Source organism: Parasteatoda tepidariorum, chromosome 5 (genome assembly GCF_043381705.1).
Source record: "Parasteatoda tepidariorum isolate YZ-2023 chromosome 5, CAS_Ptep_4.0, whole genome shotgun sequence".
NCBI classification, from domain to species: domain Eukaryota; kingdom Metazoa; phylum Arthropoda; class Arachnida; order Araneae; family Theridiidae; genus Parasteatoda; species Parasteatoda tepidariorum.
Genome location: NC_092208.1, coordinates 68,200,041 through 68,212,203, shown reverse-complemented (window position 1 = coordinate 68,212,203; position 12,163 = coordinate 68,200,041). Strand labels below are relative to the sequence as shown.

General features: G+C 27.7%; 1 protein-coding gene across 3 annotated transcripts in view; it reads right to left on the bottom strand.

Annotated features, from left to right (window-relative positions):
• LOC107454584 (homeobox protein PKNOX1) overlaps positions 1–12,163 on the bottom strand; it is a 32,709-nt gene that overhangs the window by 10,973 nt on the left and 9,573 nt on the right. For all 3 annotated transcript variants that reach the window (XM_016071824.3, XM_016071825.4, XM_043040135.2), the window contains exons 4-6: positions 9,045–9,263; positions 8,024–8,179; positions 3,802–3,901 (exon numbers count right to left, since the gene is read on the bottom strand). In XM_016071824.3, the coding sequence (XP_015927310.1) occupies positions 3,802–3,901; positions 8,024–8,179; positions 9,045–9,263 (475 nt within the window). The remainder of the gene's footprint in view (positions 1–3,801; positions 3,902–8,023; positions 8,180–9,044; positions 9,264–12,163) is intronic.

The window sequence follows — 12,163 nt, the reverse complement described above, 5'->3', positions numbered from 1 at the left end:
AATAATCCCACTGCATTGGTTAGCAATGGTAAATAAAATAAAAACTATCTTAATTTTATTATTACGAGGGTCATTTTTTAAATACGAACCATTTTATAATGGACTAAGAGAAATTTTATTTATGAATGTAGATTGTATCACAAACTGAAGTATTGACATTTATTCAGTTTCAACACAGTCACCATTAACACATGAAACATTTATCGAGTCGTGGCACAAACTTTTGGATCCCATCATCAAAGAACTCTACCACTTGACCCTTACACCAGTTAGTAACAGTTTTTTTAAGCATGTCATCATTTACCAAGCACGTTCCACCAAGAAATTTTTTAACTTTTGTAAACAGATGAAAGTCTAATTACAGGGTTCTCACTCTTTTAACAAAGCAAAAATTAAGGACTTTTAAGGGCTTATTTAAAAAAAGTTGAGCACTTTTTAAATAAGGACTTTTAAGGGCTTATTTTAAAAAAGTTAAGCACTTTTTTCAAAATTTAAGGACCTTAAAAATAGTATGATTGTTTATTATCAAATATACATATACCAGCGGCTCGACCAATTATTTACTTTTTTAAAAAAGAAAATCAATAAATTTAAAAAAAATTCAAAACAATTTTATTATAATGTAAGTACTGATATAATTGTATTTATTAACAGGGCTTGTCAAAGTAGGACCAGGCAATGTTTGCAAACTCGGGTCGAGTTTTTTTAAAACTATTTTCAGATTGTTAAGAGCCAACGACATTTGTGAAACTAATCCGTAAGCCATTTTTAATGATTTCATTGAAATTGAACTGTGAAATTAAGTGCAGATATTAAGATTTGTAAAAATTTCTCATATATTTAAAAAAAAATTCATATATTAAAAAAAAATTCATATATTTAAAATACATATCACATATTTAAAAATTCATATATTTAAAATACTTTTTCATATATTTTTAAAAAAAAGTGTAAATAAAGAAATTTGGGAAAAACATTGAAAATATTATCAAAAGTTTTTATACTTTGCTGCTAGACATGCATCCCATACTCAGTTGTGGGCCAATCTTGCTAAAGATTCAGCTACGCCAAAATCTTTCTTTTCCATTAACACAATATTTCATTTATAAGGGTATATATTAAAAGAATTAATATAAAAAGTTGAATTAGATTTATGCGTGAGAGTAGTTTTCTTAACTCTGTCATGTTAAATTAAGTCCCATTTCAAGTAAAAATAAGCCATACTACTATTAAAGCACCTTAAATCATTCAAATTTTTTTTCATTAGACTTAACTTAATTTTTTTTTTAAATTCATTGCAATAAATATTTTTCTGAAAAATTTTTATGGGATAAAAATAGAATTATGTTTGAGAAGATTTATAACTTTCAAACCAATATTTTTTTTATTAGTTCTCAGTGAAACATATAAATAAAAAGGTCTAAAACGATTTTTAAAAGGTATCAATGCATCCCTATGGCCAGAAAATTGATAAGGTTCCTTAATTAACAAATACAGATAAATTATTTATTTTTTCATCATTTATAGATATTTACTTTTTAATATTTTTTTTATCATTCTTAAAATTATTCTCTACTATTATCATGATTTGTTATTTTATTTTTATCACAAATTAACAGTTCAAAACTGAAAGTGGTATGCTTTTATTATAAAGTAATCCTCTAATATAAAATTATTAGGTAACATTTTGTAAAAAAATATTGAACAAATTTCATGAAAAACATATGTAACATATCGAAAATTTTATGAAAACCTTATTGTAACTTAACCATTTTGAAATAATTACTAAATAGCAAATGTGTTATATTTACTTAATTAACTTTACATAATATTACTAAACAATCTGGCGAAAAACATGAACTAATTTTAAAGCAACCAAAAGTTAAATAGAAATTTTAAAAAAAGAAGAAGAAAAAAAAGTATATTATGTTGCAATGCTAACTGAATAAAATTATTATCAAAATTTAAGTTTGAATCTTATTCTAATAGATATTAATAACAAAAAGTTTGGGATCTTTTAATTGAGTAGATTTAAATTTTTATGTAACAATCAGCTTATCTTAATAATAAAAATAATAAATAATAAAAATAATAGTGTAACAATCTAAAACTTTAAAAAAAATTTACATTGCAACAAAACAAGTTATAAATAGTTACCAAATATTTAACTTTCTTGTTAGAAGCAAATCATGCATTCTTATTTAGTACTCAGGGAGAAAAGTTTGAAATATTTTTGAAAAAACTTGGAATTTTATCATGTAACTTCTTTCTATAAATTTACAGTTACTTATTACACACTGAAATATTATACAAATTTATTTAATTCTTCAAGATTTTTAGAAATAGTTTTCATTATGGATTATAATTTCAAAAAAAATTTGCTACTTTTTTCTTAGGGTTTTACTTCATTCCTATAAGCAGATATGTTACCAGTAGAACTGAATTTCTTGAATTCTGTTGATTTTGAAAGTCAGTGTGAGTCTTCTACATAGGTACCTTAGAACTGCCCCCCCCCCCAAAAAGCACTATCTCTTCCATGTGCAGCATTTCCCTTGTCCACACTCTATTCTTTTCTTTTAGAATGCTTCATTTTCCTCATAGAGTATCAGTCTAGGCGAAAGGCAGAATATTATTAATGAAAAGGCATTATAATGAAAGGCTTTCCCTAGCCTATAGCTCTCTCACATACATCCCTTCCTGTCTCTCTATGAAGCTTTGCCCTCGATGTACGGTCTAATTCTAGGTGATAAAAGAAAGATTTTTTGTTTTAAAAAATTTTCCTATCAACTATAGTGATACTGAAAAATTAAGGACTTTTAAAAACCTTGCACCAAAATTAAGTACTTTTAAGGGCCCTTATTTCCCAAAATAAAAGTTAAGCAGTTTTTAAGAACTTTTAAGGACCGTGGGAACCCTGAATTGTGCTGGATGGCGGATGATCTAGTACAGTACAGAACCCGTTATCCGGAAATCAGAAAACCGGAAAACCAAAAAACCGGAACGAAATTCGATAAATTTTCCCGCCATTTTTGAAAAAAAAAATTTTTTCCTCAAAAGACTTTAGGATTTTTCTTTCTTTTTTGAAAGATGTTTACCTTACCATCGTTTTGGAAATAATCATTAGTGTATTATTTCATCGTTTTTTCTTCTTTTTAAGATTATTTCCAAAAATTTTTTTTTTTTTTAGTTGGGTTTAACAATAAAAAAAACGGCTTTTTGTAGCGATTCAGAAAACCGGAAAAATCAGTTATCCGGAATAGCGATGGTCCCGATCGTTCCGGATAATCGGTTCCCTACTGTACTTCATTTATAACAGTAGGCTACCAAGATTGTTCTTCCTCAACACGCCTCAAACACTTGTTCTTCCTTCATTTAAAAGCCTACACAATTTACACACATTTCCATCATTCATTACACCTTCACCATAAACTTTAACAAACTGCTGATGAATTTCAGTCAAACAAACTTTTTTTTGCATTTAAAAACCTAACAACTGGACGCACTTCACAGTCAGCAGGATTACTGATTGACATGGTGACAAACGAAGCAGTATAATCAATACCTGCAGATACATGAAATGTAATGGCGGTGTAGTGAGAGACTTGCCAAAAGTTACTGACCTAGAACAGGATGCATGGACACTTTGCATAATCAGATCTTACTTTAGAAATGACCCTCATATTATTAATTTGAACTTAATTTATTTTTATTTTACAATAAAAAAAATTTAATAACTGTAAATATAAAAAAGTTATTGTCACAATAATAATTTTAACTTCAAATAACAAATTAAAATCTTACCGATTGGTGGCATTCTATTGTCATGAGGTATTGAAGATGCACCAATTTGAGATAATGGAGTACTTCCATGAACTATGTGAGCATTTGAGTTCGGACTAACCTACATAATAAAAATTAAGTGTTTTTTTTTTTAAAAAATGTACATCCCACTTTCAACAAAAAAGAAAAGCAAAGAAAAGGAAATAATAGGAAAGTTAATGACAAATGAAATGCAAACTACTATGAAACACTACTGTATCAATATGACTTGCTTCAGTTTCTTGAAATTTAATAGTTTTAGAATATTTATTGGAATTAGTAATACGTATAAATATTTCACTTTGTGCGACATTGCGGCAAAGAAAGTTCTCACTTCCTTTTTGGGTTAGCAATATAGAATTCAAATATCAAGTGTGTGGGCTATTATAAGCACGAAAACATAACTGTACCTGTTTACAAAATTCTGAATGAAAATTATTTTCTCCTGTGGACAACAAAAAGCTGAAACAAACTGAGTTATAACTTAGGAAGAATTAAAAGGTTAAAAGCAAATAGTTCATTTTTACAAACGAAGTGTTCTGTATTATGTTTCAAATAAACTTAAGCAGGTTCAATAATAATTTAATTCATTGTTATTTTTATTCATTGAAAAATGAGGATTAGTAATGTTGTTACACTTTTTCAATATAATTTTTTAAAAAAAGCGTGCTTGAAGAGTAGAAGAAAGATTGATGACAGTTCTGAAGAATGAAACATTGAATAAATGTGAAGACGTGCTATCATACATGATTTAACCATTGATGTTGAAGTACATGACATCGGTTCCATAACCAAAATATATAGTTTGTATGCTGTTTGCTTCTGGGCAAAGTAAAACAATTGTTCCGGGAAATACATTGAACGTGGCCATGGTGGATGTTTTTCTATAGCAGATGATTCATTTCAATTTAAAATTTTTACTGTAACTTATTATTGACTAAAAATTTAAATTTTTCTAGGAGGAATTCGTTATTAAGTTTTCAATGATTTAAATTTTTACGATTTTACACTAGAAAACATTTTAAATGGGTTTAACTTAGTAACAAGCAAAGTGAGCTTGTTTCGCAAAGCAAACCACATAAGATTGCATAGTAATCTTATTAGACATTGCACATTAATTACAAATGGTCATTTCATTAGTCAATACCCTTAATTACCATAAAAGCAAAACAATGATGGCTAAAATTTTGCTGCTAAAATGTTTCTTGCCATGTATGTGTATTCATAATATTAATAACAAAATTTAGGAGGGGGAGTTCTTGAATAGCTTGACTAAAAATGTTGCATTCTTCTTTAAAAGAGAAAATCCATGAAATAATGTCAATGTATGGTAATGTATCCCCCTAACAAATTATGATTTAGAATAACACCTATTACAGAAAAAAAAATACAATTTTATTTTGACAATTATTTTTTGTTAGAAAACAGGCCTTCTAGTGAGCCAAAGAAAAAAATCAAGACAAAACCAGGATATTTTTGGAAGAGTTTACAATTATGAGTACTTTTAGAAAGTGTAAGGAACAAATTAATAAAACTACTTAAGAATAATAAAAGTGACTTTGATCGCAAATCAATAAAAAATTAATACTCTAATACAGTTCCAGTATACGAATACTTCAATAAAGATCCAGTTTTAACAGTTTCCAGTATAATTTTATTAATGGAACATTTAACAACTCATAATAGCATGAGATAAATATATAGAAAATTTTTATAATACTGTTGCATTAAAAAAAACAGAATCAATTTGTTATTTTAATTAAATAAAACTATGGAACATTAACTAAGCATTACTCAAAAAATTTTAAAGTAGTTTATATGTCAATAGTTAATGTAGTTAGTAAGTTTTACTCAAAACCATAACACACTGAATAAGATGAACATTTTTGTGTGAAACTAATTCAGTGGCTGATCCCTCAATTTAAAATATTAATCTTGATTTGGTGGGATCCTTTTTATTTGAGGTGAAAGAGGGGAAACAATAATTGTGAGCAACTAAATTCCCCCCAACAAAATTTCCTGAAAGTAATAAATAAGCATTTGGCCCATGAATTCATTAGAATAAAAATTTGATAATGTAAAATTGTTATTTGAATTCTTCTTCTTTCATAAAATGACAGAATTCCCAAAAGTGAGAAACAATAAATATAATAGAGTAAAGCTACATGCTTGAACCATGTATATAATTAGTGGATTGGGTGGACATTAAGCTTGAACAATCAAAATTTGTTATTTGACTAGCATTATAAATTAAACTATAAAGATGTTGGATCAAAAATCCAAATGTTTTGATTCTTCATATTGATTCTAACTACATAAAAAAAAATCTCCAATTCTAATCAATTTCCATATTTCTTTTTGGTAAACATCAGCATAAAATTAATATGAGTCAAAAAGTGTTGTTTTCCTTTCAATTATTTTTCTAAATTAAAGGTATTTACCTGTAATGTTAATTCTAATTTAAAGGCATTTTCCACTCTGCTATTATTACATTTTTGATTTTGATTATTTTTTAAATTAAAGAGTTTAAACCTAAAAGACTAAAACTTATCTAAAAGTAACTTAACTTATCAATAGTTTTACAATTATTATTTTTAGAGCAAATTACGTTAATATACCATTATGAATTATGGTTAAAGCGATTCCTTAAATGATTACAAACTTGACAATCAGCATCAAGCACAATGAGATGCATGCACTAATTGCATTTAATATATCAGCCTAGTTGATAAGGGAAGATATTTAATTACAGTTGTCAACTCACTAAATTTGTTAGGACAATACACTTTTCCTTTTAAAAGTTATTTTTAAAAAAAATTATTGCAAAGCAAAATTATTTATTTACACTTAATACTGCCATATAATTAAAAAAAAACAACCTAAGAGCTTCACAAGAGATTTTGACAAAAGTGGCTGGACAACTATTTTCTTCCTACTGATAATGCTATGAATACTAAAATAGAATTTATAAAAATTTGTATTTAAAAACCAAATTTTTTTTTGAACACAAAATTATTTGCAATAAGAAGCTTATCATACAAAAATCCCTAACACATAAAAATTTCAGTTTTGAATTTTTTGTCGTCTACATTCATTTTTCTATTGCACAGCAGAATAGATCTTAATAGAATCATAATGGAAATATTTGAATGTGGGAAGTGGGGGCACAGGTGTAAGCAAACATAATTCCTTTTAGTACCTATAAGTGAAAAGTTTGAACTTTCGTAGGAAAAACTCTTTCATGCTACGAAATAATCAGGGTTGGTGAGCAATAGTGAACAGGGGGCATTCATCATCATCATATTTGGCTAGACAGCCCAGGGTGGGCCAGTGCCTTCCTTTGAATTCGAATCCACTTCTCTCTACTTTTGACACTTGTTCGCCAGTTTTTCTCCTTTAGAGTAAGGAAATCAGTCTCAACTAAATCCAGCCATCTCAGTCTGGGTCTACCTCTTTTCCTGTTCGTTAGGGGTTTATGTAACAGGATTTTTTTAAAATTTGAGTAATCATTCCTTCTGAAAATGTGAGCTGCCCAGTTCATTCGATGTATTTTAATGAATTTCACAATATCTGGCTCTCTGTAGATTTTATACAGTTCAGTATTATATCGTCTTCTCCAGGAATTATTTATTTTTATCCCACCAAGGAGCATCCAACAGGAGGCATTACCCCCCAGTATTATAAACCAGCAATTGTAATCGTTGAAAATGAGATGCTCTACACAGAGAGAGAAGATTCTAGAATATCAGGAGAAAAAGCTAAAACTCGGGACAAAATATTTTTTCTCAAGAAAATCAAGAATATCAAGACAACTGTGAACCCAGCATGAAACCAATCACATAAAAATTTATATTATTACGAATGAAATTTTGAATAAGCAATATTATATTTCACACAAGGACAACTGTTTTGAATGTTAGTATTAAACACATTAACCAAAGCTTTAAAAAAAATTAGTTACTTTATAACAACTTGTAATAAAATTTATTGATTGTGTATCATATTAATATATTGTGCATCTTATTTTTTTTTAATTGCAAATATCGATGCTTTTAGACCAATAAAACTACATCATATTTTTATGTAAAACACATTGACACTTGCAAGTAAAAATAATACTTCATAAATAAGTATTCACATTTGCAATAGCATATTTTTAAACAATTATATGTATTAAAACAACATAAAAAAAACTAGAAGGTACCTGAATTGGTTGGGCCATGATACCTTGAGGTGTCTGAACCATTTGATATAAACTACCACCAGATACAATCTGGTTTTGGATATTGTTGTTATTCACAGGCATTGGATTAGGAGATTGAATCACATAATTATTGATTGTTCCGTTACTTCCAGGAACCTTAAGAAATAAAATTTTAAAAAAATCAGTGTTAGTTTCAAAGTTTGTTGTATTTATTGCTTGAATCTTTAGTTAATAAATTTATTTTAGAATTAAAAGCTATTTAGCTTAATAAAAGAAAAAATTGCGATTGCTCTTTAAGCAGAAACGGAATTTAACTACCTACATCTTAACCTAAGACACTGAAAATGTTTGTAACCAATATTTGAATAGACTACTTTTCATTTTAATAAATTAGATCTTAATGTAATTAAATAACTAAGTTATGTATAATGTAATTAAATAACAGTTGAGAGGAAATTGCTAATTTATGTAAGAAAATTTACTTATTTATGTAAATATTAAGTAATGTAATTACTCAAATAAGAGTTCGAACAATTTTTTTTAAGAAAAAGTTGCATCTTACATTCAAATTTAGATATGTTTATTATAAATTTCAATTTTTTACCCAATATTAGTAACAATAACTCAAAAAATGACTCAATTTTTCCTCGATATGAATTTTTTCTCATGTGCGGTTTTCTCTGGATTAACTGGGACCAAATACCACTTCACCCTCAAAAAAAGCAAAATAACTTTTTTAAAAAAAGCACACTGAAAAAAATTCTTTTTATTGTATTGCAATTTATACTATCTAAATACCAACAGTAAAACTTTAGTTTTTTTTTCGTACTAATAAAATTTTAATGTCATAAATATTTATCAAAATCTTGAGCTCATTTAAAACGAGGCATTTTAAACTATCCTGGTTAATCAAGAGTCTACTATATTTTGAATATGAACTTCTGTTACAACAGAAACTGACAACGTAATTAGAAATTAACATATTCAATTTTTTAATTTTAAAAAAAAATTTATATCTTACTGGAAGAGGTTGTGAGCTGCTTCCTCCACTAGAAGGAGTACTGGAACCTGAACTTGGAATATTATTTCCTAATCCAGGATAATCTGGCCTTAGTAAATTCTCACTCTGCATCTTGTTTTTTAAACAAGCTATATATCGATTGCAAAAGTCTTTACAAAGCTCTTGGACCTTCTCCAGCTCTAATAAGTGTATCCTTAATACTTGGATAGCCTTCACCATCTAAAAATGAACATTTACTTTAAGCAACATTTCTGTTTAACAAAAATATAGCATGGTATTATCAGCATGAATAGCAAATACACTCTGAAAACTGTACGAATACAATTAAAGGTACAAACATATTGTATTATTTATTTACTTCACATAACAGTTACATTACTTATGTACCTCATAAAAAGGAAGACACTTCAGAGATCAAAGGTACAAAAACGTTTTTATCCGTTGAAAGATAGATAAATCATTTGCTGAGCTTTTGGAGTTATAAAACAGTGAGGCCCTTTCTTTCAGCTGTGCATGATGCAAAAGAATGCAAACGACGAGAATTTACATAGTTTTTGCATGCTTCAATTCTGTCATTCCCTTACATTTTCAGTACTTTTCATCGCAAGATGAATTAAGTCTTAAGACACTGAAGATATTAAGTCTTAAGACACTGAAGAACTACTGCTTGCAGTTAATATGGATTATGTGCAAAATAATTAAAGGGAAGTTGGCGGTGAGAAATCAACCAATGTGGTTTACGTCAATAATGAACTTCATAGAAGATATTAAAGTTATTTGTATCATCATAATTATAAAGATCTTTTGTTGTATAAAACGTTTTTTGAGAATATGATGGTATCTTATAACTGTTGTAAATTAACGCTTATTTATAATTGTTATGTTTTGTCCATCTCTAGATAATGCACTGTGATTATGAAAATGGTGCAAAATCTGCACACTTGTGAAGCACAAAGTTTATGCACTCCTAATGCCAACTTGTAAAGTAGGAATTTATGTATCTGTAATGCCAACTTGTGAATCATAAAGTTTAAATTTCCCTGATACCAGGTTGTCGAAAGGCAAAGTTTAAATATCCTTAATGATAACTTGTGAAGCGTAAAGCTTACCTATCCCTAATGCGAACTTGTGAAGAACAAAGTTTATGTATCCCAACTGTTTGTGTGTGTGTTATGTAAGGATACATAAAATTTATCTTCACAACTTATTGTCCGGAAGACATAACCTTTGTCCTTCAAAAGTTGACAGTTGGTATATCAATACATATTGATGTAAATGGGTCAGAAACATGAATACACAGTATCACTTAATACATGTATCATTAAAAGGTACAGATAGAAAATAAAAGTTATATATCTATTATTCCTTTGAAATATGTGTTTCAATAAGCGGCACACAAGTGTGAAATGAGAGTTATGTTGTACTTTTAAATTTTAAAGGTACAGGAATACATGAACTTAGTGCTTCACGAGTCGGCATCAGGGATAGATAACCTTTGTTCCTCAAAAGTTGACACTAGGGATACATAAACTTTATGCTTTACAAGTTGGTATATCAGTACATATTAATATAAATAGGTCAGAAACATGAATACATAGTATCACTTAATACATGTATCATTAAAAGGTACACAGATAAAAAATAGGTGTTACATATATACTATTCCTTAGAAAAATGTGCTGTTGTACTTTTAAATTTTAAAGGTACAGTGTATCTTTTTAATGTTTCATTTTTTACCTATGAAATCAAAAGTATTGTTTTCAGAGCGTATTATCTCAAAATGAGGTTTTCTTACTATATTGCAAGTAAAATTAAATTAAATAAATTTCCAATTATCCATAAGCAAGTTATCCATGCCTAATGTTTGGTTACAATACCTTCCAAAAATTAAAGAATTTATGCAGTAACTAAGCAGAAATTTTTTTTAGAGCGATAGCAAAGGTTATGAATTAACATTTTATTCTTGAAACATTAAAAAGAATTTTGAGTGATTTTGACCATCACTACAAAATAAATAATTTAAACATTTAACAAAAAAGGCTAAAAATTCAGATAGTAAAATCATAATAAGCTCGTAAAAAATTTTAAATGGTAGAAAGTATGGGTTATTTAAAAAATGGGTAAAAATAAAATATAAAAATAAGTAGAACACAATAATATATAGATACATACATTCATTCCATTTGAAATTAATTAAAATTAAAAAAAACTTGATACCATACCACAAATTTTTATGAAAAAAGTACGTAAGAAAAAAGAAGGAAAATAATTGCTTCAAAATTTTTGGGTCAGACCTACAAAACCACATAGTAATTTGAATAAATTTAACAGACTTGTATAACTGAAAGTAGTAGATTAATGTTCTTAACCTCTATAATCTTATTTATTTATAATTTTTTTATTTTATTTTCCTTTTGGTATCATTGAAAAGATAAGGATAAAAACTAAGTAAATAAAGTTATTGAAACACTAAAAATATACACAAAAAAAAAACTTTAAGAACCCGTAAGTCAATTTCTAGGGAAAAACTAGCAAATTTCAAGAATTATTCCTTGTAAGTAACAAACATAAAAACCATTAAAGATAAGCATTATAAAGCACAAAATGGAAGCTAAGTTTATTAAAGTATATTATTAGTATATTATTTTTCCTAGTTAAAATTTTACATAATTCAAACTTTCTTCAAGTTAAAACTAGGTTAAATTAAAAAGCTTGTACTGGGGGTCGGGTAAATACCCAATGGGTAGTGCTGCAGTTTTGTCGCGGAGCGAATTTCCGTGATAATGTCCTCTTTTTCTCTAAAATCCGCAGATTTCTCAATATGTTTTGATTTGAGCAAAAATTGCTTAATTTTTCTTTGCATTTTTAATATATTATTTTCATTTAACAGAAATTTTCACTTTTTTTAGGGTAATAGGCAGATAGGATTACCTTCCTGAAGTCAGTAAGAGTACAAAAGAAATTGGAATCACAAAAGAAGGAAACTGGTATAAATCAAATCTTTGACAGAAAAATTGTTACACAGGCTATTGCACTCAGTAATGAAATTTCTACTGCCTTTCTAGATATCCAAACAATTTTTCCTGGGCGGCTTCTTGTGATTTCTTAAATAGGGATCA